This window comes from Symphodus melops (assembly GCF_947650265.1).
Source record: "Symphodus melops genome assembly, chromosome: 14".
NCBI lineage: Eukaryota > Metazoa > Chordata > Actinopteri > Labriformes > Labridae > Symphodus > Symphodus melops.
Window position 1 is genome coordinate 2,643,062 of NC_136704.1, and position 27,700 is coordinate 2,670,761.

A 27,700-nucleotide genomic window follows, 5' to 3' on the forward strand; every position below is an offset into this window, starting at 1 on the left:
GTCCCTGAAAATAACTTTACCGTTCAGTCTGTAGCCTCCATAAGGGGAACTGAAGGGTGACGAGGGCTTCTTCTTACATTCAATGTTGAGATGGAGTCACATTCAGACGTATTTTTGTGAAAGGTTTCCATGTGGTGTGAAAGTGCATGAACTGCTTTTATTAAAAGATCCCATTTGGATCTCTTTGTTCAGGTTTTGTGGTTTTTGATCGGATGTCTTCACCTCTCAACAGAAACACAACAACCAGGTATGACAACATCACCTGCAAACACCTGATCCGTCCAGGATCTCCTAATGTCTACCAGCTGACACCAAAGAAAGAGAAGATTGGGACCATAACAAGAATGACTCTTGGTGAAAGAGATCCAACTAAAGAACACAAAACCATCCTGCTTGTGGGAGAAACAGGAACAGGAAAATCTACTCTGATCAACGCTCTGGTCAACTACGCCATGGGAGTGACATGGTACGACAATGTCTGGTTTGAGACCGTAGAGAAGGAGGAGAGAGATCAGTTTGACAGTCAGACATCAGATGTGATCGTGTACGATCTCTTTGGTTTTGAAGATAAAACTCTGTCCTGCTCTCTGACCATCATTGATACTCCTGGATACGGAGACACCAGAGGGATTGAACATGATGACGCCATCACAAATAGTTTATCTGACTTGTTCGGCTCAGAGGACGGAGTTTCTGAGATAAATGTCGTGGGTCTGGTGCTGAAAGCGACCTAGAAACGCCTGATTGATCGTTTCAGGTACGTCCTTGATTCAGTGACGTCTCTGTTTGGAAAAAACATGGAGAACAACATTGTCTGTCTCATCACACACTCAGATGGAATAACACCTGAACATCTGCTTAAAGCCCTTGATGAAACAAACATCAAGTGTGCCAAAGATGCAGAGAAGCAGCCTGTTCACTTCCTGTTTAATAACATTCAAAATAAAGAAAGAACAGAAGAGAACAAACAAATCCTTAAACATGCATATGATGTATCAATGAAAGGAATGTCAGAGTTTGGAAAGCTTTTGCTAAAATCGCCTCCACAACAGCTGAAAACAACTGTGGCCGTTGTGAACGAACGCATCATACTGAAAGCCTCGATCCAAAACCTGCAAGAGCGAGTTGAGCTGATTGAATTAAAACAGAGAGAAATCAAACAGACTCAGGAAGCCCTGAAGACACATGAACAAGAGATGAAGAGCAACAAGAACTTCACTGTAGAAGTTGATTCTCTGTCCACTCTTGTTCACTTGGCCTCCCAGATTGAAAAGATGATGGAGGACGGAGACAAGGAGACTTTTGTGTCCAATCACGTATCTATCCCGTGCCCATTTCAAATGTCCTATCAGCTGTTATTTAACGTCACTATGGCAACTCATTGTGGCCGTGAGTGCTTTTTAATTTTTCTTCCACCGAGTGCTCCTTTCCTCTGCAGGAAGTTAGTTTTAAGTTGGATATTTGGCAGACGTTCGCTCGGCTTTGCTCCAGGTAAACTGAACATCAAACCTCCAACATAAAACTGACTTCCCCGCGGTCACACAGGTGATCATTAGCTACAACAACACAGTCAGATTTGCAAACATGGCATGCTCCAAACTTAACAAATACGTGGATTCTGAATATCATGAATTTAAGACTGAGTGCACCGACAAATATGCATTTTCTGCCTGTCTGTCTATGCCTGGCCCTCACACCTTTTGTGCCCACGTTTAAAGAACAAGTGGCACCACAAAAGTGTCCGTTTCACACTGATGTGTACAGAACACATCATGCTTTGTGCATAGTTTGTAACTGACGAGCGAATCCAAAACAAACGTGATGGCGATGACGACAACTTCTTACTTCTGGAGCAACGAAGAAACCAAGTTTTGTCTTCCCGTAATGAATGACTTGAACATAATTGGATGTTCTGAAGGGAGAAAGCATAGAAATGCTGACCTATTTAAGCAGGTTAGGTCACGATGGAAGATTTTGAAGAAACAGTTATATATTGCCAAACACCAGAACAATAGAAGTGGCTCTAATCCATCAACATTTAAATTTCACAACTTATTGAACGAGATGCTTGGTCACCGTCCTCTGGCTACTACAGCAGATGGTGGAGTTGATGTCGGCTTCTCTGGTGCAACGAATGGTGAACCGTCACAAGAACACACAGAATATAGATAAGGTGTTCAGCTACATTCGAATAGTTCGTAACTTAAGCCAATATGATCAGTATTTGTCATGACAAATTTAACAGATTCTAAACGTTAACTGCATTAAAAAATAGGGTATTCCTGTCAACAGATTTCAAAGATGACACACAGGAGGAATTAGACTCAGCGGGAGTTGACACAGACGGCAATGGAGCAACCTTTCTTTTAAACAAGCCTCCCTGCATTCACTGAAGGAAACTACACATCCTTCTGCTGAGGGACCCCCCCGATCCACAACACAAGGTAGGCTAACTGCAGACATACTAATCTAAAGTTGAGTAACCTAACACTCGACCTTTAATAATCAGCATTTAACACACAGGGATCTTTTGGAAAAACAAATGTAGCCTATAGAGCAGGGGTGGGAGAATATTTTTTACAAGGGGCCACATGAGAAACCCACATTTTGTCAGAGGGCCGCACCAACGATAACTTGAACTCTGCTCAACGTTCTCTCACTGTAAAATACAAAATAATATATTTTGAATAGTTGGTACTGGCAATCAGAAGAATAAAATGTAAATATTTGTAGAAATAGGCTTTGTTAAATTGTGTTTGGAAAGTACTACTATAGAAGCAATAAACAAAAAAAGTGAAATGTTGTGCAATTTATTTTTGACTTTGTTATCTTTACAAACAAAACCTTGTAACAAGTCCAAACAATAACGTTGATTGTTTTTCATTCATTCACTTCAGTGAGAATAATCCAGTCTATCTTCATCCAGTCTCTTACATAAGTCTTTAATTAGCTAATTGTTATTGTTGTTATTATGTTTGCATTGTACACAGAGAGCACACTCTACAAAAAATAAATTCCCTTTTTGTTAAACAATAAGCCAATAAAACTGACTCAATAGACTGGTGTAGTAATGACGTATTTTTGTCGGCCAACCCGAAAAAATGGCGCCAGTGGTTCCTTCGAAAATTTGCCTATGGGATTTTTGCATTGAAACGCCAGCTTAATAAATTGTTTATTAACCTAATATTTGCAAGAACACTGAAAAACATGACTAGAGACTGTAAGGAGGATTAGAGAGAGTTCCCGGCGTGATGACGTGTAACGTCTCCATGACAACCACTGTAGTTTCAGTTAGCTACTCGTTAGCAACCAGCGTTTAAAGTTCGCATAAAAACTTTAAAATTCACAAGTGGGGTTTTAGCTAACGTAGTTTATCTCGTCTAACAAAACATCAACATCTCTTCAGCTTGTGTTAACCACAGACCTTATTTCAGGCGTCTAAACACAAACACATTCAAAATCCCCATTGACTTTTAGAGTTAGGAACCCATGGCGCTAAAATTCTAACTCACTTCCTGGTTTTAGGACTCATAACTACACCAGTCTATAGGGCGTTTCTATTTAGCGGTAAGGTCCCACCGGAAAGGTTAACGTGAGTACTCACGGACTTGACTACACTGCCACCATGACCACCACCCGACTGTACAAGACGCACTCTCACTGGGGACAGGTTATGGGGACCAAAATTTGTGGCTCAAATGGGCTGAATTCACTGTTAAAGTTAACTAGATGGAAGGATTGTGTTTTCTGTTCCTCTGCCAGACCCACACTTGCCTCCACAGGTTTAGAGGGAGATGATCCCAGCAACAGGGGCTGGATCCCAAGTCCCTTATTTGCAGTCTCCTCAGTCCTCGGTCCTCGGCCAAACTAGAAGTAGTTCCAGAGCCGCCATGTTGAGGATCGTTCCAAAGCTCTTATAGCGAACGAAGGAGAGAGGAGGCAGATCCGAGGAGCGATGACTGAGGAGACACGAGAGCTGACTTAACGCCCCCTTCTCGTATATCACTCATTGATTGGACGCTGCACGGGATCAGACTTCAATGAAACTTCTCAACATGAGCAGAGTTTAATACTGGAGAAAAGACGGACATTAAAAAGATGCTAAACGGAGCGTCGGACATTTAAACAGATTATCAGCTCTAATGTGTCTGTGAACACCAACACTCACAACCCATAGTCGCATTACTTCAGCTATGTTTAAGCTTACTCCATTTCCTGCATCTATGATGAAATAATGTTGGAGGGTGTTGGCAGAGGCTTTTCCTTCCAAAAAGCTAGTGTCAGGTGTACAAGTGTCAATTCATTGTCACCAGGCTCCTTCCTACTTAGTGCCTTGAAGTTTTCACTCTGCCAGTTGTAGTGCTGTTTTGGGTGGTTGAGTTAAGGTTAGACTTTTTTGATTTTCCGTATTAGATTGATTTGTAGGGTGCTTTTACACACCACACACATATAGTAGCTGTTGACACTGTTGTGGAATATGTCTATCTACTGATTCCTCAGAGGGTCTCTTGCCCCCCCCCCCCCCCCTTCTCTGGATTCACACTCCCTTTCAACACATTCCAAAGTAAACGACTCTGACGCCAAACTGAACTCCTTGGGGGGTTCGCAGACAGAAAATCACTGTTGGGTCCAGCCAGGATGACAAAGTTCAGGCTGTGTCCCTTTGGAGAACCATGACAAAAGACTCTTTATCCCAGCATGCCTTGCAGGTACTCCCAGAAGGCTTTGCCACATCTAACACATAGGTGTGAAGTTTGGGAGGGATAAAACCGGTCGTGCCCCATTGTCTCTTTCATACGTCGTCTGGTGACGTCCGAGGATACAACTCTGCTTCCTGTTTGACAGCACGATTTTCTTTGTTTAAAAGTTTTGGCGCGCAGCTAATCAAAGGCCTTGAAGCACACCGACATCCTGAATTCCGAGCTTAGATCATCCATTTGAACGCATCTCTAAGAAGAGCGTCTTGTGTCTCCCGTATTAAAACGGTATTGAGAGAGATCGTAAGGATTACGTCTCGTTCCGTCCTTTAAAGAAAGGACATCCACTGAGATCACCTCGCTCGACGGAGGACACCACGGCCCTGCTCAACCCCTTGGACGCGCCGCCATCAACATACAACTGCAGGGAGACGGATAAAGACCGCTCCAAGGACCCCTTTCCTTCCTTCATCAGCCGCGGACAAATGGTTACCAGTGAGGCTTAGCTAGGTCTGGGCAGTTAGATATAGAGAGTGTGTTTAATAACTGAGTTATTATTGGGAAACTTTGCTTGGTGTTTGACCACCGTGTCTTAGGTTTTATGAGAGTAAAACCTCTTTTGTTTTCTTTATTTGGACCGCTGCGTCCCGTGTGTTTCTCTGTGAACTCTCGCGTCATAACCAGGTAATAGACTCATTATCAGAAAGACTAGTGTGAGCGCCATCTGATACAAATCCGGCCACTGGCTTCTGGTAGTGAAGTTAACTATGCTCTGAGTTGTGCGTGAGTTCCAGGCTGAGATTGAGCTTTCAAGGTGTGCTCTTTTCTCTCTCTCTTCCCACCTTTTACGCACTCACACACGCACCTTTTGGCAGACCCACACACATAGATATCTGTGGCTTTCCAGACGCTACAGAAACATAGATCAGGTAGAGACAGAGTTTGACTCCGTCTCTAGACAATAGACCAGGTTAGGAGACCTGAGTTCAGAGTCCGCCATCGCGTGGTCACGCTGCCATTTTGATCTCTCTCTCTCTCTGACTCTCACAGAAACACGCGCACATATACACATACACACACACGCACACACGTGCCATGCTTGTTTGTTTTTGTTTGTTACCTGTAGTTTAGTTTGTAATAGTTGTTTGTTTGATTGAGTTTCATTGATTAAGTTGATTTTTCTTTGTTAAATAAATTCTGTTATAATTTAAAGAGCAGTTGTTTGTGATTACTGTGTATTTTCATTGTGACTTAGGCTGGCTGAAAGGGCTTTGTGTTTGGATTTCACACCTTCAATTAAATACAGATTTTTAATTATTGATGATATTGGTATTTAAGTAAGTAATTTGAGACTGATATTTGTAATATTTTGGTTGTTCCCTGTTTACAGGGTGGTGCTCAGAGGTTTATTAAACTCAGTTTAATAATAATTATTGATTTATATTAATAATTAAGTAAACTTAATTATTACATTTAATTCGACAAATGAAGCTTAGCAAAAGTTCAGTAAGGAAGACTTTAAGTGATCCACAATCAGGTTTCTCAGTCACCCTTTTCACACTGTCCTTTTCGAGCTGTCAGTTTGGGCCGTCCGTGGGTTAATCAGCTGTTCTGTCACCGGACCTCATCTAACCAATGGCGCAGCGTTCCTCCTTCATTTTCGGCCAATCATCGTTCAGCTCTCCTTTTAAATATGATCCTTTTTCTTCCCTAGTTCTTTCAAGCTGGCTTTGTGCGCCCCTCCACCTCCCCATCACCGCCATCTTCAGAAGCAGAGTCGACTCCCATCAATTCTTCTCCAACTCGGTCTCATCAAATCATCAGTCCTCCACCACCAGGGTCTGGACTCCATGGGGGGATCTATCCTAATGACGAGCAGGACTTCATCACTAAATCGCATCTTCCATCCCATAGAGTCCAAGCGCCAAAACATTCTGTCAAATCTCATTCTGTCAATCACTTTTTCACTGTAATAAATTCATTCTTAATATCACTTGTCTCTCCTGATTGAACTAAATTTTACATCATAAAACCCAACATAATGTTGCCGCCGTGGGAGGTCCCTACATCACCTTCAAAGAGTTTCAATTCGCATCTGCTAATCAGAATCGGTGGCATTGTATTTCCTTGCTTTATTAAACCTTCTGGTTTAATGAACAGTTTACAAAGGGGTTTTCAACTTTTGCAGCTTATTTTTGTAAAAACTGATTTGTGCTGAAAAAAATCCAGGCAGGCCCAAACCTTTGACACATCAAGCTGCACACCCTGCAATGGACAGACCATTTCAACATGTTATGATGGATTTCATCAAACTGACCCCAGCGAGGGTAAAAGATACTTCCTAGTCATGGTGGACATGTTCTAAAAATGGGTGGAAGACTTTCCAGCCAAGCATGCAACCGCTGTAGTAGTAGCGAAAGCACTGCTAACAGAGATCACAGGCCCGCATCGTCCATTCAGGCTGAGCCCAATCAAGCCCCGCGGGCAAAGGCCCGGCCACCAGACACTCTCTTACGAGCCCCAACCCCAAGCCTGGCTCCAGGGTGGGGTCCCTGCTGCGCCGTACTGGGCGACGTCTCACCTCTTGCTGGTTTTCTGTTCATAGGGGTATATTGAACTGCTTTTAGTCTGACCCATCACAGAGGACCTGTTTGCCTTTGGAGACCCTTCTGGGGGCATAAAGTCCCCGACAACATAGCTCCTGGAATCATTTGGGTACTTAAACCCCCCCACCACGATAAGGTAGCAGTTCAAGGGAGAGCAATATGTAGAAATGTAGAAATAAGTATAGATGTGTAATATATAGAGAAAAAAATTACAAACCTGTTCCGATCACTCTCAAATCAGCTCAACTTGGTATGGAATCAGTATGGAAGTGATTAGTGATCACAATTCAAATGATAACAATAAGTTTAAAATTCAAATGTATTCACAGAAATGCATTTTAATTTTCAGAATATCAGTGTATTATTTGATTCTAAAATAAAATTATGATTAATTTATCTAATTTCAATTTTATTTTTCAACTTCAAAAATGCACATTCTTTGACTAAATTAAAATTAAGGAAAAAAATGGCATATGCTTTTCATCTTCAATAAATGCCCTGCTAAATTTGTATCATAATTTATATGAAAATGCAAATTTTATAATGAAAATGCATGAACAGAAATACGTTTTAACTTTTAGAATGTAGGGGCATTATTTGACCTATATTTAAAATGAATATCTAGTTTGCATCATACTTTTGCTCTCTATGCATGCACATTGTATGAAATAATCCAAATGAAGACGAAAATGTCTTTGGATTTTCCTTTTCAAACTTGCTGTGCTAAAAACTGATCATAATTCAAACCAACTCGAAAAGGAATTGACAAAGTGGACGGCGCAGGAAAGTGACATCAGACGTCAGCTCACAGGCTGACTGCGCATCCAGTACAATAGGTGGCGCTGTGGTGTGCATCTTTCACGCTGGTGCAACTGCAAGTTGTTAGCCACTAAATCCATAGAACGAGAAGACCGGTCAGTTTGAGACACGTTACTATGGTTTGATACTAACATGGCGAAAACCGTTGTGGAGCTGCTGCGGGAGGCAGCTGCTGCTTTAGAACAGCAGCAAAGACAGTCACCACCACCCACAATCCACACTTATGATGCTCCAAATGCTGCACCCAGCAGGCCAACCCACTGAGTGGCGTTTTTTGTAGCACACTATTTTATGATGTGTTCTCCTAAACCTACCAGGTGTGAGCACACAGATGGTTGATGGACTCGTTCTCTGATTCTTGTGATTTTGAAGTATGACCTTTTTAATGTATTTTATATGGAGATATTGTATTTTTTATGTCTGTACTATTGGCTGCATTCAGCTCCTCCTTTCTGAAAAGCGCTCTCAGTTTCCCCATTTTGAGAAATGTTGACTTCTTAGAGCAGAATGATAGAACATGTCAGCGTGGGTTTTCTGCACTGCCCTGGTGATTTCTATCACTTGTGCCTTTCACTTCCTCCTTTTGCAAAAGAACATTTATTCTCTGTAATAAAATACACAAAGACGAATAATTAACTTGAGACCTTTTTTTTCAACAAACAGAAATATCAATGACATTTGAGTTCCTTGCTCCAACTTTTTGAATGCAAGTAAGCAGGTCTCTGATAAGATTCTCAGCATGTTTATGAAGAGGGGCAGGTATTACTCTCCATGAAGTAAAAACAATCTTTTGTTGTCACGTGATTTCAGAGAAACGGCGAGGTTCAGTGAAACAAAGAATGAGAGGGAGGAGAGTTGACTTTAAAAGGTAATGTTTTTGCTTTGATGAAATAAACATTTCTGTGGTCTGTTTCTGTGACATCATGTGACCTCAGGTGCCCTCCCACTGCTGATATAAACTCTGCTCTCTCTCCTCGACATCAGACCGCTGACTCTGAGAGCTGAACAACAGGTTAGAACACTTTAAAACACAGATTTACAAACAAAGAGAAGCGATAACAGCAGATTGAAATACACGGGAACAAAGACAAACTGACGGTAAGACTGATATGAAGCGACATTCAGTGTAATTGTTTAATAAATGTTTGCATGAAGGGGGAGGAGCTGAGCGAGTTTGTTCACTCGGTAAGAGCTGATAATATCAAGATGGCAGCTGACAGGACGCCGAGGTCACTTGCTTGTTTTTTTTTTCATTAGAGAACCAATCAGCTGCCCCCTCCTCCAGCTCATCTGAAGACGTAACCATGGCAACGTGAGTAATATATTTCCTTAACACAGATGAGTTGTTTCAATTTTTATTATTTGATTGTTGGAATAAAAATCCTGCTTTGTCACATCTGACCGCGTGTTGGTCATGACTGATCTGAAGGCTCTTTTCTGTGCCGTGTCTGAACTTGTTCCTGCGTCTGGCTCAGTGTGGTTAAAGTTCCTGTTTTCACTTCAGCTGTGGATTATCTATCTGTATCTGTGGTGTTGTCTTTGTGTACCGTCGAGTCGATCAGTGGATTGTGTCGTGTTGCCTGCTGCAGATCAGATTAATTTGGAGATAATAATAAAGGTGGAAATTAAATATGTTTTGCCACATTTTTCTATCCTTCTTTTTATCTGTGCATATGAACACCACTATTGCAAGAGCTCACTTTCTGTTGGCACACATGGCACCTCACCTCGATCTGGTTGATGCACACTGATGTTGTGAATGACGCTGCGTGCTGACTTGCAGTCTGTGATGCACTACGTAGCTCATCACTGTGTACGTTTGTCGTTCCAACATTATTATTTGATTACCTTCAAAATCGTTCTCTTCAAACAAAAAGCCCTTGACCCCCTCCTCCCTCACTGATATCCTTCACCATCATACTCCTCCTCTCTTCTCACCTGTGCACTGACACGAGTGGCTGCACGTTCAGTAACTCCGTCCCTTTCGTACTCGTCTTGACATGTTATTAGTTTGTTTTGGCTCTGTGCCAAAAGAAAGACAGACAGACAGACAGACAGATACTTTATTGATCCCGAGGGAAATTCAAGGCATCCAGTAGCAGTATACAGACAGGCAGGACACAAGACATTAGTTACGATACACACCTGCTGTCCCCCCTCCCCTCTGTATACAATAATCCCCCAAACAAGATTTAGCAGCCCCTATGTGACTAAGAGTAAATATAATTACAGGTTAAACCTGTGCAGTTAGCATTAGCATTAGACTTAAAACTTATATAGCATAATGTACATAACCTGTGAGGAGAGAAAAACATGTGCTGATTAAAAGAGACCTGTAAACAGTTAAGGAACCTTAGAAACAAAGTGCTGGCCTTCTAGAAACTAGTTACATGTGCATGTACAGTGGTGTTTGAGGTAGTGCCAGAGGAGTGAGTACAGTCATTAAACAGTCAATGCAGACAGTTAGGGATGCAGACTGGGCCATTAAAGTGCTCAGCAACATAAAGGAGCAGTGATTAGCATTAAGTGTCCAAAACAATATGGTGAAACCAGGAGTGATTAGGGTGATTGCCATTAAAGTACCCAACTATTGAGGAGCAGATTAGCATGAAGTGTCAAAGACAATAGAGTGAAACTTGACCTAGTTAGGGTGATCATGTCAACCATTACAGATGTAGCATAACACAACAGTAGGATGAAACCAGACATGATTAGGGTGATTATCTTTAAAGTGACCTGTGCTCAGTAAGGTGACTATCAATATGCATTTAAGTGTCCAACTGGAGGCTGACTCTGAGGTCAGCAGTGCAGATGAGGAATGAGAAAAAAAGTGAAAAATGAGTCCAGGGTTCACCGTGGGCTTCTTCCCTGTGACAGTGAAGTGTTGTACAGTCTTATGGCCTATAGGGGGACAAAAGAGTTCTTGAGTCTGTCCGTGGAGCACGACTGTGACAGCAGTCTGTCACTGAACATGCTCCTCTACCCAGTGAAGGTGCTGTGCAGAGGGTGGTGTGTGTTGTCCATGATGGAGAGCATTTTGTCCAGAGTCCTCCTCTCTACTACTGTCACCAGTGAGTCCAGCTCTGTACCCACCACAGAGCCGGCCCTCCTGATCAGTCTGTCCAGGCGTGCTGCGTCCCTCTTCTTGCAGCTTCCTCCTCAGCACACCACTGCGTAGAAGAGGACGCTGGACACCACAGACTGGTAGAACATCTGCAGCAGCTTTTTGCAGATGTTGAAGGACCCCAGCCTTCTCAGGAAGTACAGACTACTCTGTCCCTTCCTGCACGTAGTGTCCATGTTAGGCAACCAGTCCAGCTTGTCATCCAGCTGCAGCCCCAGGTACCCATAGGTCCTGACCACCTCCACGTCGACCCCCCCAAGGGAAACAGGTTCTAGATGTGGTTTGTTTCTTCGGAAGTCCACCAACATCTCCTTGGTCTTGGAGGTGTTTAGCTGCAGATGGTTGGCACTGCACCACGTCACAAAGTCTTCGATCAGGGTCCTGTACTCCTCCTCCTGTCCATCCCTGACACAACCAACTATCGCAGTGTCGTCCGAGTATTTCTGCATGTGGCAGAGCTCAGAGTTATACTCGAAGTCAGAGGTATACAGGGTGAACAGGACAGGGGAGAGCACAGTCCCCTGTGGTGCTCCGGGGCTGCTGACCACAGTGTCAGATGTGCAGTCCTTCAGTCTGACGTACTGTGGTCTCTCTGTGAGGTAGTCAGTGATCCACCTCACCAGGTACGAGTCCACCCTCATCTCGGTCAGCTTGTCTCTCAGTAGGAGGGGATGGATTGTGTCAAAAGCGCATCATAGTGAAGAAGAGCTATTAAACCTACTAAAACCAGACACAAAACCCCCATAAAAAGTAATTAAAGTGTCAAGGTTCCACCAATCAGGTCTCGATGTTGTTGATGATGATGATGATGATAGTAATGATGAGGATTTTGTTTTATAACAACAACTTTTAAGATGGTTTCTATACTGGTTAGAACTCTTAAGAACAGCTGTTGTGCTTTGCTTTGGTCACTTCCTGTCGGCACTTCTGGTCACTTCCTGTCAGCACTTGTGTGTCCACTCGGATTTAAAGCTGATTGTTTGCACATGCTAACATGGTTTGCTCTTTTTTCAATCCTTGTTTCTGTTGTACTTCGTCTCTGATGTACGTCGCTTTGGATTAAAGCGTCTGCTAAGTGAATTGTAGAAATAAAGTATAGAAGTCTGAACTGATAAGGTCAATGAAAAATATCAAAAGAATCTCTTCAGACAGGGTACAAATAAGTTTTGGACATAAATAAATACAAGTGTGCAAATATGGTTTCAGCTTGCTCAGTTCAGTTGTAGCAGCAGTAAAAAAAAAAAAGCTGTTTTATTTACGGCTTTGATCTGCAGCGTGGGACTTAACACCTCCGTCCAGACAGGAGAAGCTAAACGCCACTGTGCACAGGGCGGGACTCAGCATTGAAAATCCATGTGGTGTGAATGTGCATGAACTACTTTTAGTAAAAGATCCCATTTGAATCTTTTTGTCCATGTTTTCTGGTTTTGATTGGATGTCTTCACCTCTCAACAGAAGCACAACAAACAGGTATGACAACATCACCTGCAAACACCTGATCCGTCCAGGATCTCCTAATGTCTACAAGCTGATACCAAAGAAAGAGAAGATTGGGATCATAACAAGAATGACTCTTGGTGAAAGAGATCCAACTAAAGTACACAAAACCATCCTGCTTGTGGGAGAAACAGGAACAGGAAAATCTACTCTGATCAACGCTCTGGTCAACTACGCCATGGGAGTGACATGGAACGACGATGTCTGGTTTGAGATCGTAGAGAAGGAGGAGAAGAGAGATCAGTTTGAAAGTCAGACATCAGATGTGATCGTGTACGAGCTCTTTGGTTTTGAAGATAAAACTCTGTCCTGCTCTCTGACCATCATTGATACTCCTGGATACGGAGACACCAGAGGGATTGAATATGATGATGACATCACAAAAAAAATAGTTGACTTGTTCCGCTCAGAGGACGGAGTTTATGACATAAATGTTGTGGGTCTGGTGATGAAAGCGAGCGAGAATCACCTGAGTGATCGTTTCAGGTACATCCTTGATTCAGTGGCGTCTCTGTTTGGAAGAAACATGGAGAACAACATTGTCTGTCTCATCACACACTCAGATGGATGTACACCTGAAAATGTTCTTAAAGCCCTTGAAGTAGCAAACATCAAGTGTGCCAAAGATGAAGAGAAGCAGCCTGTTCACTTCCTGTTTGATAACCTTCAAAATAAAGAAAGGACGAACACAAAGAACAAAAATGCCCTTAAACATGCATATGATGTATCAATGGAAGGAATGTCAGAGTTTGGAAAGTTTCTGTTAAAAACGCCTCCACAACAGCTGAGGACAACTGTGGACGTTCTGAACGAACGCATCACACTGAAAGCCTCGATCCAAAACCTGCAAGAGCGAGTTCAGCTGATTGAATTAAAACAGAGAGAAATCCAACAGACTCAAGAAGCCCTGAAGACACATGAACAAGAGATGAAGAGCAACAAGAACTTCACTGTAGACGTTGATGAGGTCTACAAAGACAAAGAACCTATCAATGGTGGAATGAGGCTGTTGTTGTATAGAGGAGCTGTGTGCTGTACAGTCTGTGAGGAGAACTGTCACTACCCTGGATGCTGGATGGCCTGGTATCCCAAACACTGTGAGGTGATGAGTAAGGGTCGCTGCACTGTCTGTACAAGGAAATGCCCTGTGTCTGATCATGTGAAGGAAAAGTGGAGATATGTTCAGAAGACAAGGAAACGTCAGAAAACTCTTCAAGACGTGAAAGAGAAGTATGACCAAAGTAAAGCAGACCGCAAAGAGAAAACAAGCCTTCTGGAAACACTTCAGAAGACAATGGACAAACTTAAAGAGGACAAAGATCGATGGTTGGAAGAGTCCTACGAGCATGTTCTCAGACTGGAACAGATGGCTCTTAATGTTGATTCTCTGTCCACTCTTGTCCACTTGGACTTCCTGATTGAAAAGATGAAGGAGAACGGAGACGCAGAGAAGGTCAAGAAACTGGAAGAGATGAAGAGTCGAGTGAAGGGATCCACAACAGCACTGCGGTACAAGTTCGGTACACTGGCTGTAGCTGCTGGCAGAGATGTTAAATGAATGTTTGAGTAGATGAACAAGATCATTTTCAGAAGCTCCGATTGAAACATGGCGTTCTTGTTGATACAAACTTTAAATCCTCCATAAGATTAAATCATAATATAAATGTTAAACATAAAAATTAAATGCAATCACAGTGTAAATTTAAAATTGGGGTAAGGGTTACTTAAGTTGGTTGCTTGGGACAGAGACACATCCGAAATGGGACAAGAATTGTACCGGGATGCAGTTTGGGTAAATGTTCCTGGTGCTTCTAAAAACTTAAATCATCAGTATATTCATTTGAAATGATGTCTGAGTGCATATCTCCCACTGAGAATCAGACATTGAATGGGATTGGTACCTGACCTGTATTGATCATTCTGCTCCCAGAGAACAGTTGACTCTTTTATACATGTTGTGTCCGGGCGTATTACTCTCCAAAAAACCAATCAGAGTAAAACTAAATTATAACACAATGTGAAGAAACATACCTGGAACAAGACAGATCCTCACCAGGTACAGGCTCAGTGACCACAAACTAGCAAATAGGAAGACACAAGAAACCAGCACAGGACACAATCTGAGGGACAGGGAATGAGCAACACACAAATCCGCATACAGCGGACTGTGGTGTGTTAGCCAACCTAGTCAGGTCAGCTAACCTTAGCACCGCCCCTGACCGCAGCCGTGTCCACATTGGACTATTCAACATCTGCTCTCTCACGATCAAAGGACTTCTCCCCTAGGACCTCCTCCTCGACCGTAAACTGGATTTCCTATGCTTGACAGAAACCTTGCAGCAACAGAATGACTTTTCCCAGGTGAACGAGGCTACACCACCTGGGTTTGTTTACCTCTGTCAGCCCCACCTCATCGGCCGAGGGGGAGGTCTTGTGATAATCTACCAGGAAACATGGAAGGTCTCGCCTCTCTCAACCCCTTCATTCATCATTTGAATCAGTTTCTCTGCAAATAACCGGACCAGCACCAATCATAGTAACCACTGTGTATTGCCCACCCAAAAATAATAAGGATATTATCAACAAATTCTCCTCACTTCTCACCCACCTCTGCACCCTCTCTCCCAATGTCATTGTGCTTGGTGATTATGATATCCACATGGACAATCTGAACCTCAACCTCACTATGGACTTCACATCCTGCCTTGACAGTTTTGATTTTCATCAGTATATTAATTTCGACACCCACTCAAAGCGTCATATTCTTGACCTGGTCTGCTGCTCCGGTGTCTCCCCTTTTAACAGCTCCTGAACTGATCTCCCCATTTCTGACCACAGGTTTGTATCGTTTAATTTAAATCTCACTGTTTCCAAAATTAAACCTTCACACGCCATCTCCTTTCGTAACATCACACTACGAGCATTGAAGCCCTCCCAACCATCAAGCCCCCACTACCACAGATGAACTGGTTTCCCTCTACAACAACAGTCTGAAAACCCGGATCGTATCATTCACCTACTCTGCTAACTGGTTCACACCCCAACTCCGCCTCCTCAAAGCTACAGCGAATGTACAATAAAACCCACCTTAACTGTTCACATGGAAATGTACCACCACCACACTCTTCTCTATAAGGACTCAATAAACACAGCCAAGGACCACTACTACACAACTCTCATCAGTGCTGGTGAGGGAAACTCCCTCCGCCAACCTGACTCTCTTCCCTCACACTTCCACTCCACTGCCCACTGTAATTCACTCATGAACTTTTTCAGCACAAAAATTGAAAACATCCATCAGAAACTGACCTGTCACACCTCCTGCAGTCCACTCCCCCCTGTTCCCCCAGCTCCTGTGTGTCAACCACTCTCATGTTTCCACCTTCCCTCCCCTGCTGACATACCTGATCTTATTAGAAAATCTAAACCATCCACCTGCCAACTAGACCCCTTCCCGACACCCCTGGTCAAAGCCTGTCTCCACTGCCTGGCACCTCTGCTTACCTCTATCATCCACTCCTCCCTCATATCTGGTTCTGTCCCCCCACCTCTGAAATCTGATGCAATAACTTCTCAAAAAGCCTGGTTCAGACCCCAGCAACTTCAATAACCTTCGTCCCATTTCAAACTTACCATTCATTTAAAAAATCCTGGGAAAAACAGTTGCCACAAATTCACTCCCACCTCTCCAATAACAACCTCTATGAGAAGTTCCAGTCCGGTGTCCGCCCCCACCACAGCACTGAAACTGCCCTACTCAAAATAACCAACGACCTCCTGATGTCAGTTGACTCCGGACTCCTATCCATCCTCATCCTCCTCGACCTGACTGCGGCTTTTGATACCATCTCCCATTCCATCCTCCTCCATAGACTGGCATCCATTGGTTTATCAGGCACACCCCTGGACTGGTTTTCTTCATATCTCTCTGGCCGCCCTCAGTCCATTCAGTTAAAAACATTCACATCCCAGCTTTCCCCACTCTCCTCTGGTGTTCCCCAAGGCTCTGTCCTTGGTCCAATCCTCTTCACCTTCTTCCCCTCTGCCATATATTCCAGAAACACAGCATCCAGTTCCACTGTTATGCGGACGACACCCAGCTGTATCTCTCTGCCAGACCCAACTCCACCCTCCCTCTGTGATTGTTTATAGGAAATCAAATCCTGGTTCTCTTCCAACTTTCTCAAATTCAATAGAGACAAATCTGAGATTTTCCTCATGAGTTCAAATCCACTCTCACAAAAACAAATGGCTTTACCATCACCATCGACAATTCTTCTGTCCCCTCCCTTCAGGTCAAGAGATTGGGTGTCGTCCTCGATGGCACTCTGTCATTCCAAACCCACATCAATAAAATCACTCGGTCTGCATACTTCCATCTTCGAAACATCAACCGCCTCCGTCCCTCCCTCACCCCTCCCAGCACCGCCATCCTGGTCCACTCTCTGGTCACCTCCCGTCTGGATTACTGTAACTCCCTTCTCTCTGGTCTCCCCCAAAAGTCCCTTCATAAACTCCAACTGGTACAGAATGCTGCAGCCCAGATCATCACCAGAACACCTTTCACAAACCACACGAACCCCCTGTTCTCTTTCGTCTCGAAACTATCTCTCCACCCCGTTACATTCTATGTACGGGGATATGATCCCTTGCTCGTCAGAGTCCGTGGATATTTCTTTAAGACACACCGGCTTAACCGGGCACGCCCCACAGCTCACCTATAAAGCACCTGTGCTGGCGTGCAATCATTGATTGTTTGATCTCCACTCAAGTCAGAGTGTTCAAGATCTGTGTGATTTCGAAGAAAAACTAAACTAAAAACTAAACAAAAAAAGTAAGAACAGGAGGAAAAGGGTTTCCAGCAGTTATCCACTTACCAAAGTTGGGCGTCTGTCTATGGCAGCCTCCCTGGATTGCTGGTAACCTCTGTGCTATTCCCTGGGGCATCGTGTCTGGTGACCTCCCGGTCTGGGGGAGCCTGACTGGCGGCTGTGTCCCCACCGGCGTTTCCTTGTGGTGCCGTGAGCTATCGCGTCTGGTGGGTACCCGTGCTGAGCGCAGACGGAAGTCGGCTAACAGCTGGGTGACTGTGTCAGCCAAGCCAATTACGGTTCTCAGTTAACTGCAGTGGCACGGTTCGTGAGCTCACGCGTTCAAAGGATACGTGCCGAATGCAGGCTGTCTTGTCAACATTGGGGGTGTCCAGCCAGTGTATTGCTCGCGGCTCGTGGGCTAACGCGCTAGCTGAGACGATAACATGTCTGTGTTGGGCGCAGACTGTGTCGGCTGCAGCAGACATCCATAATCCCCCAAGAGAGTCAAAGAGGGCTTGTCAACATCGGGGAGGTCCAGCCAGTGTATTGCTCGCGGCTCGCGGGCTAACGCGCTAGCTGAGACGCTAAAGTGTCTGTGTTGGGCGCAGACTGTGTCGGCTGCAGCAGACACCCATAATCCCCCAATGAACGTTTCCCTCTTCTCAAGCCATAAGAAGGGAGGCGTATAAAAAGAAAAAAGAGGAAAGGAACTAAGAGTTAGCTGGATAGTGTGTTAGCTGGTGGCTACCTTTTGCCGTGCTTCCGCATAATTACCTGTAGCTCCGCCCCCGTGTAGTGACAGTGCCGCCCCTGGCTACTATGGCTTCCCGGGAGGGACATTCCTGTGTGGGCTGTGGAGTCAGTATGCCTTTGGAAGATGGGCATGATAGATGTGTGCTATGTTTGGGGCATCAGCATGCATTGTCCTCAAGAGAAAATCCTCAGATGTGCATGGATTGTTTTATAATGCCTGCACGTACTAGAGAGGCCCGTTGCCGCTTCTTTGCCGCAAAACGGGCTGCCCCTCCCCTTTCCGCTCCTTTGCAGGGAAAGCGGAGAGGGGTAACTGCCCTCACAAGGGAAAAAGGGGAGTGTTCAGGTGCCTGGCAGGTACCCCTACCCGCCCCTGTTGTGAGACCTTCTGTGCTTCACTCCACTTCTGGTCCCAACTCTTCTCCCGCTCTGGGCTTCGGAGTAGAGGAGGAAGAGGGTGAAGAAGAGATTGATATCAAGACAATTTTTTCTTCTGAGGATGATGGCTTGTCGAGTGGGCAGAAACCGCCAGCTAGCACCTCTAGAGGTGAGCTAGCTCGCCGTTATGATGAGGTCATTGGCAGGGCAGCCAGGGCTCTGGATATCGCCCTACCTCAGGACCCTGTACCCACTGCTTCCAGTTTCGAGGTTGATGTGGCATCACGTCTGTCCCGAATGCAGATGCCCGTTCTTCCTGATTTTAAGGACTTGTTGTGCCAGAAATGTTCTTCTCTGGCAGCAACACATAAATGGTCATCAGCATGTAGAAGGCTCTCAGACATGCAGGACAAGGATCAGGTCGTCTGTGGAACCCTCCCCCAGGTGGATCAGGCTATCTCCCCGTTAATTTCCCCTTCCACCTCGCTTCTTGGCAGAGCTACATGCTCCAGCAGGAACTGCAGAGTAATGGATAGTCTGCTGGCTAAACTCCACAGGGCCATGGCTACACAGACCCGTCTGGCTAACACTGGGTCCATTATGTCTCTTTATCTCCGTCAGTTGTCAACTCAACTACGAGACGGTTCGGGAGACCCTAGTATTGCCGGGGAGATTCAATTAGCCTCTCAGTGTCTCTCCTCTGTAATGAGAGAGCAGGCAGAAGCAGCAGGCTGCTCTATGGCTTCCTTCAGGGTTGTGCGACGCCATCTTTGGCTGTCCCAATCTCAGCTCGGACAGGGAGATCGGGATACTTTACTTAAAGTGCTGGTGGATCCCTCGGCCATGTTTGGACCTCAGGCAGCTACATTGCTCCAGCAGGCACGAGATGGTCGCTGCTGTGCACAGGAGGTTTCAGGGGGACCTGGCTAGGCGCTTCAGGGGCTCTAGACGGAGAAGGACTCCAACGCCTCAGTCGTGGCCCACACCAGAGGTCCGGACATGGGGGCCAGGGGATCTTAGGCCCCAGTTGGACGCCTTCCGTCAGCGTAGTCGTCGCCAACGTGGGAAAACTGGAAAGCCATATGCGAAGGCTCAGGGACCATCCCGGCGCCCCCCTCCTTCCTGACGGTTCCAGAGTAATGGCATGCCAGCCTCCCCTACCAGCCGTCAACGGGGGAGCCTGGTTAACCTTGGGGGCGGATCAGTGGGTGGTGTCTACCATGACCCGTAGCTACCGCCTTCAATTGTATCGCAAACCTTCCGTGACAAGATTGCCAACCTTCACCACTGTAACCAATCCTCAGCAGGTGCAGATACTGCAGGAGGAACTGTCCACTCTTTTGGAGAAGAGGGCCATAAGAGAGGTGGAGCGAGAAGACCAACAAGCCGGGTTTTTCTCCCGTTACTTTTTAGTTCCGAAGCGAGATGGGGGTCTTCGGCCAATTCTGCAACTCCGGAGGCTCAACCAGTTTCTTCGGCCCCTGAGGTGCAGGATGCTCATGGTTCCCAGGGTGAGGCAGGCCATTACTGCGGGAGATTGGTTTTCCACCATAGACCTCAAGGATGCGTACTTCCAGATTCCCATCTGGAAGGGCCATTGGCGCTTCCTGAGGTTCGGCTTCGAAGGCAGAGTGTACGAGTTTTGTGTCCTGCCTTTCAGGATATCTCTCGCTCCTCGAACGTTTACAAGATGCATGGATGCTGTACTGGCCCCCATGAGGAAGCAAGGGCTCAGGGTCCTGAATTATCTGGACGATTGGCTCATTTGTGCGTCATCGGAGGAACAGTGCCGTCGCCATGTGGCCCTTCTCCTGAAACACATTCAAGAGCTGGGTCTCCGAGTGAACACCGAGAAAAGCACTCTGCAGCCTTCCCAGGTTACCACATTTTTGGGTATGGTTCTGGACTCCAGGAGGGCGACCATCTCGCTAACACCGGAGAGAGTGCAATGCTTCAGACGGTGCCTCAGTCACTTCCGGCTTCATTCCAAGGTCACTTGGGGGCTCTGCCTCCGACTAATGGGTCTTATGGCGGCCATGGTGCAGGTGGTTCCTCTTGCCCTCTTAAACATGCGACCTGTACAGAGGTGTCTGTTGGGTCAGGGCTTGCATCCACAAAGATGTCACCAAACAAGGGTGGTTGTCTCTCGGAGGCTGTACAGTGCTGTCCAGTGGTGGAGAGACCCAGCCAACATCAAGTTAGGCCATGCTCTGGGGCCGGTGATTTTTCGCCATCTGGTCTTCACAGATGCCTCCCTACTAGGTTGGGGTGCCGTTCACGAGGGCTGCAGGATCAGTGGACACTGGTCCGGCTGCTGGTTGAACCAGCATATAAATGTCCTGGAGCTGAGGGCTGTTATCCTCGCCCTCAGAGCACTACTGCCGAGACTGAGAGGACATCATGTCATCGTTCGGACAGACAGCACAGTGACAGCTGCTTATATAAACAGGCAGACTGGCAACCACTCTGTGGCAATGGGCTCAGCCCCTCTTTTGCTCCTTGAGAGCTGTGCATGTGCCGGGTCTGTTAAACTCAGCAGCGGACATAATGTTGAGAGGGGGCCCACACCCTGGGGAGTGGAGGCTTCATCCACAGGTGGTCAGGGAAATCTGGCGTCGCCTGGGCAGAGCGGAAGTTGACCTGTTCGCTTCAAGAGAGTCGGCTCATTGTCCGCTCTTTTTCTCTCTGAAGAACGACAATCCTCCTCTGGGGTGGGATGCCTTGGCTCATCCTTGGCCACGGCTTCTGCTCTATGCCTTCCCCCATTCACTCTCCTTCAGCCCCTTCTCCAAAGGATGCAGTTGGAGGGAGTCAGGCTGATACTGGTGGCACCGTTTTCCCGCCCCTGTTAGACGGCGTGCCATGGGAGCCTGCTGTCTCAAGCCAGCGGGACCCTCTTCCATCCATTTCCAGCAGGGCTCAGGTTGGTGGCCTGGCCCCTAAAAAGGACGGGCTCCTTGCTTTAGGATTACCAGAGCCTGTAGTGAGAACAATGCAAGAAGCACGGGCACCATCTACTAGGGCTGCTTATGCTTACCGTTGGGGTCTGTTTACATCTTGGTGTGGGGCCCACAACGTGGACCCCTACCTGGCCAAGCATCAGGAGGTCCTGCAATTCTTGCAGTCTCAGCTAGAGGCTCGAAAATCAACTGTTACGCTGCGGGGCATGGTGGCAGCAATTAAGGCAGTTCGACTTGGTGAATACGCACTTACCAAAGAAGGCTGTTCCTTAATTTCACGGTTCCTCAGGGGTGCACAGAGGCTTACAATCCGCAGGAGGGGACCCCCAGTTCCACCTTGGGACCTTGATCTAGTCTTCAGTGCCTTGCGGAACCCGCCTTTTGAACCTCTTGAGGAGGTGAATCTGAAATGGCTCTCCTTTAAGGCAGCATTTCTGCTGGCTGTAACTTCTGCCAGAAGAATAAGTGAGCTCCACACACTGTCTGTTCAGGCAGACTGCTGCAGATTCTCTCCAGATGGCTCTGGTGTAGTCCTCCGACCCAACCCGGCATTTCTGCCTAAGGTCTTATCTAAATTCCATCTGTCTCAGGTGGTCGAGTTGCGGTCACTCTCCTCTGGCACGGATGGTCAGGAGGGAGAGCAGAACCAGTCTGTCTTGTGTCCGGTCAGGACCCTGGCTCAGTACATCCGACGTACACAGGCTTTCAGGAGGTCTGACCAGCTCTTCATTTGCTTTGACCATGGACACTTGGGCCGGCCCTTGTCAAAACCTCGACTGTCTCACTGGGTTGTGGAGACTATCCAGCATGCAGATGCCCTCTCGGGTGTGCCTGCTCCATCTGGGATTCGGGCACACTCGACTCGCAGTGTGGCTACCTCATGGGCCTTGTGGCGCGGTGCCTCACTTGCTGACATATGTGCTGCGGCCACATGGTCATCAAAATCCACATTTTCCAGATTCTACCAGCTCAATGTGGCAGCCAGTCCCTGGGGAGCGGGTGCTGGGTGTAACCTCTCGGTAGACAATTGGGTCCCTCGGTCAGCCTAGCGGCTGTAGGCTGACCGGAGTGGCCTCGATTCACGGGCTTGGTGGGGCCTTGCCCGCGTTCTAAGTCAGTCCCGCGTCTTGCAGACTGGCTCATTCAGCCCCTCTGCCTCCTAGGCTTGGCCTTTGCGTCTTGCGGCGCCTTGTCCTGGTTGGCATGTAAATAGTGTATATTTGTAAAAAGTTCATTTGTTACACACTGGTGTATGGGATTGGGTTGCACTGTCTCCCAGCGGAGTGTCTTAAAGAGTTACCCTGTACATAGAACGTAACGGGGTGGAGAGATAGTCTCGAGACGAAAGAGAACGTAGGGTTACGTTGTAACCTTGGTTCTCTGAGTGAAGAGACTATCTCTCCAGCCTCTAGGCCGCTGGGAGACACGTTCCGATCAAACGCTCAATGATTGCACGCCAGCACAGGTGCTTTATAGGTGAGCTGTGGGGCGTGCCCGGTTAAGCCGGTGTGTCTTAAAGAAATATCCACGGACTCTGACGAGCAAGGGATCATATCCCGTACACAGAATGTAACGGGGTGGAGAGATAGTCTCTTCACTCAGAGAACCAAGGTTACAACGTAACCCTACGTTCTCCAACAGCTCCACTGGCTCCCTATCACAGACCGCATTATATACAAATCTCTCCTCCTAACCTTCAAAGCCCTCCATAACCTTCAAGGCCCTCAATGACCTCGCTGAACTCCTCCACATAAACACACCCAGTCGGACCCTCAGATCATCTTCCTCCCTCAGCCTCCTCACCCCTCCTGCCTGCATGACCACCATGGGGTCCAGATCCTTCAGCCACTCAGCCCCCCACCTCTGGAACTCCCTCCCACCTGACATCCGTAACATTGACTCTCTGACAATCTTTAAATCACGTCTCAAAACCCGTCTGTTCAAAGAAGCCTACTCACTCTGATTTTCATCCATTACACTCCCATTTTTATTGTTGTTATGTAAATCTGTCCTTTTTTTTTTTACCTTTTTATGTTTTATTGTCTTTTTAAAACCTTGCATGCAAGGTGTCCTTGGGTTTTTTGAAAGGTGCCCTAAAATAAAATGTATTATTATTATTATTATTATTAAAACCCATTTACACACACAATCTTATACACACATGCTAAAAAACAAAAAGCTTTTTCATTATTAGTAGTAGCAGAAGCACTCCTGTTAAAATATTGTTATTATTAGTTATTACTGTTACTTTTGAGACTTTTTCATCATTATTATTATTGCATTATTTGTTCTTTTATGCTTTGGTAATATATTTACATATTCAAGCCAATAAAGAGCTTTGAATTAAGAGAGAGCAGAACTTTTAAGGCAGGTACACAGGGCTTCCAGGTAAAGTCTGTGGTTCTGGTCGGTACTGCTCGGAGCTTGTTGAAGGTTTTGTTGTCAGATTTAACATGTGGAACTGGTGGTGACCAGTTGGAGACAAACAGTCAGTCAACAAGGCATGAAGAGGGCGTTTACAGAAGTCTCTTCTCATGTTACGCCTGTACCATGTTTCCATCAAGTCGTGGTCATTACGAATGTGTTCAGAACATAATGATGAAAGAGTGTAAACATCCCATTTGTGTTTCCTCAACATTAAGTTTTCTGCTTTGTGTGAAAAATATCAGACTGCTGCCACTTGCTGGTAAGGAGTGGCATTGCTTGTTTGCAGTAGGCTGAGATCAGTTTGAACAGCGTGATGACGGACAGAGCACAACACAGCAGTTGTTTGCGATGCAGCTCGTTGTCGTCAGTTTGAAGGTTAGCAGCTTTTAGAAAGTAAAATATCTTTTGACGGTGAATCAAACTTTCACTTTTGAAATCAAGTTTTCTGTGTTTTGATTTTTGGAGAATTTTCTAAACATGTGTTTGAAATCAAACATTTACAAAACACAACAACACAAATGTTCTGATTCATGTTGATATTATAAACTATGATCGATGTTTTATATGTAATCTTATCTACATTTATTGAATCTGTAATAATGTGTTTTTAGGAATCACTTTGCTCAGCGTGTCTTCATCTCATCTGCAACTTTCTGTTTTTATTCTTCAATTAAAGATATTTTTTGTCAATCAGACGGCTTCATTTTATTCTGACCACAAAGTCAAAGATTCCAACATTATTATTTGATTACCTTCAATATCCTGCTCCTCACACATACAGCCCTTGACCCCCTCCTACCTCACTGATATCCTTCACCATCACACTCCTTCTCTGAGCCTCAGACGCTTAGGGGGAGGAGCCGACCCCTATCTTCAGACGCCAACCTCTTCTATCTGCCTTATAGAACTGAGCACTGAACCTGCTGGGGGCTTCTCCAGAGCTCTCTCCCTCCCTCAGGAACTCTCCACGCACATTCAACACTGACCGGGCCAACTATATAATAATCATTTAAGATTCAGCTGTTCAATGAGTGCTTAATGTGTGGTTGTCATGTTTTCATCTGATCTGTGTGGGATATTTGTCGGTTCAGGTGACTTTACTCTTAAGAACAGCTGTTGTGCTTTACTTCTGGTCACTTCCTGTCAGCACTTGTGTGTCCACTCGGACTTAAAGCTGATCGTTTGCACATCCATACATGCATACTTGATCCCGAGGGAAATTCAAGACATGGTTTGCTCTTCTCTAGATCTTTGCTTGTGTTGTACTTTGAAGTACTTTGAAGAAGTCTGAATTGAACTGATGAGACCAATGAAAAATACAAGTAAAGAATCTCTTCATGCATGGTACAAATAAGTTTTGGACTTAAATAAATCCAAAGTGTGCAAATATGGTTACAGCTTGTTCAGTTCAGTGGTCGCAGCAAGAAAAAAGCTGTTTTTTACCACTTTGTTCTGCATTGTGGGACTTAACACCTCCATCCAGACGGGAGAAGCTGAACACCACTGTTTACAGGGCGGGAATCGGCATCAAAAATCCAATGAACGGGGTCTTTGAGTCTCAGAAAATCACTTTATTGTTCAGTCTGTAGCCTCCATAAGGGGAACTGAAAGGTGACAAGGTCTTATAATCGCTCAATGTTGAGATGGAGTCACATTCAGATGTATTGTTGTGAAAGGTTACCATGTGCTGTGAATGTGCATGAACTACTTTTATTAAATGATCCCACTTGGATCTTTTTGTCCATGTTTTCTGGTTTTTGATTGGATGTCTTCACCTCTCAACAGAAACACAACCAGGCATGACAACATCACCTGCAAACACCTGATCCGTCCAGGATCTCCTAATGTCTACCAGCTGACACCAAAGAAAGAGAAGATTGGGACCATAACAAGAATGACTCTTGGTGAAAGAGATCCAACTAAACTACACAAAACCATCCTGCTTGTGGGAGAAACAGGATCAGGAAAATCTACTCTGATCAACGCTCTGGTCAACTACGCCATGGGAGTGACGTGGGACGACGATGTCTGGTTTGAGATCGTAGAGAAGGAAAAGAAGAAAGGTCAGTTTGACAGTCGGACATCAGATGTGATTGTGTACGAGCTCTTTGGTTTTGAAGATAAAACTCTGTCCTACTCTCTGACCATCATTAACAATCCCGGATACGGAGACACCAGAGGGATTGAATATGATGACGACATCACAAATAGATTATCTGACTTTTTCCGCTCAGAGGACGGAGTTTATGAGATAAATGTCGTGGGTCTGGTGATGAAAGCAAGCGAGAAACGCCTGAGTGACCGTTTCAGGTACATCCTTGATTCAGTGACGTCTCTGTTTGGAAAAAACATGGAGAACAACATTGTCTGTCTCATCACTCACTCAAATGGAATAACACCTGAACATCTGCTTAAAGCCCTTGATGAAACAAACATCAAGTGTGCCAGAGATGAAGAGAGGCAGCCTGTTCACTTCCTGTTTAATAACCTTCAAAATAAAGAAAGGACGAACACAAAGAACACAAAACACCTTAAACATGCATATGATGTATCAATGGAAGAAATGTCAGAGTTTGGAGAGTTTCTGTTAAAAATGCCTCCACAGCAGCTGGGGACAACTGTGGCCGTTGTGAACGAACGCATCACACTGAAAGCCTCGATCCAAAACCTGCAAGACCAAGTTCAGCAGATTGAATCACAACAGAGAGAAATCCAACAGACTCAGGAAGCCCTGAAGACACATGAACAAGAGATGAAGAGCAACAAGAACTTCACTGTAGAAGTTGATGAGGTCTACAAAGATAAAGAAGATATCAGTGGTGGAATGAGGTGTCTTTTTTATAAAGGAGCTGTGTGCTGTACAGTCTGTGAGGAGAACTGTCACTACCCTGGATGCTCGATGGCCTTGTATCCCAAAGACTGTCAGGTGATGAGTAAGGGTCGCTGCACTGTATGTACAGGGAAATGCCCTGCGTCTGATCATGTGAAGGTAGAGTGGAAATATGTTCAGAAGACAAGGAAACGTCTGATAACTCATCAAGACGTGAAAGAGAAGTATGACCAAAGTAAAGCAGACCGCAAAGAGAAAACAAGTCTTCTGGAAACACTTCAGAAGACAATGGACAAACTTAAAGAGGACAAAGATCGATGGTTGGAAGAGGCCTACGAGCATGTTCTCAGACTGGAGCAGATCACTCTGAATGTTGATTCTCTGTCCACTCTTGTCCACTTGGACTTCCTGATTGAAAAGATGAAGGAGAACGGAGACGCAGAGAAGGTCCAGAAACTGGAGGAGATGAAGAGTCGAGTGAAGGGATCCACAACAGCGCTGCGGTACAAGTTCGGTACACTGGCTGTAGCTGCTGGCAGAGACGTTAAATGAATGTTTGAGTAGATGAAGAAGATCATCATGAGAAGCTCTGATTGAAACATGGCGTTCTTGTTGATACAAACTTTAAATCCTCCATAAGATTAAATCACAATATAAATGTTACACATAAAAATTAAATGCAATCACATTAAAATTGGGGTAAGGGTTACTTAAGTTGTGATTCCTTCCACAGAAATATTTGCCCACATCAGGAATGAAAGCTTGGGACAGAGATATATCCGAAATGGGACATGA

At 45.4% G+C, this 27,700-nt stretch overlaps 2 protein-coding genes and 1 pseudogene across 3 annotated transcripts; all 3 read left to right on the plus strand.

Annotated features, from left to right (window-relative positions):
* The first annotated feature begins 212 nt into the window (after positions 1-212).
* LOC306835150 lies at positions 213-3,788 on the plus strand (annotated as a pseudogene). The gene is made up of 2 exons: positions 213-1,316; positions 3,783-3,788. The product of its transcript is annotated as an uncharacterized misc_RNA (transcript).
* Positions 3,789-9,426: 5,638 nt separating this feature from the next.
* On the plus strand, positions 9,427-13,966 carry LOC306835151 (uncharacterized protein; the record flags this gene model as incomplete). Its single annotated transcript, XM_079361579.1, has 3 exons — positions 9,427-9,434; positions 12,702-13,826; positions 13,909-13,966. 3 exons carry the CDS (start codon positions 9,427-9,429, stop codon positions 13,964-13,966), a joined length of 1,191 nt encoding a protein of 396 aa, XP_079217705.1.
* An 11,874-nt stretch (positions 13,967-25,840) lies between these two features.
* LOC306835152 (uncharacterized protein) lies at positions 25,841-27,012 on the plus strand (the record flags this gene model as incomplete). The annotated part of the gene is made up of 3 exons (XM_079361580.1): positions 25,841-26,542; positions 26,681-26,904; positions 26,994-27,012. The coding sequence occupies 3 exons, from the start codon at positions 25,841-25,843 to the stop codon at positions 27,010-27,012; spliced, it is 945 nt and encodes a 314-aa protein (XP_079217706.1).
* Between the last annotated feature and the right edge of the window lie 688 nt (positions 27,013-27,700).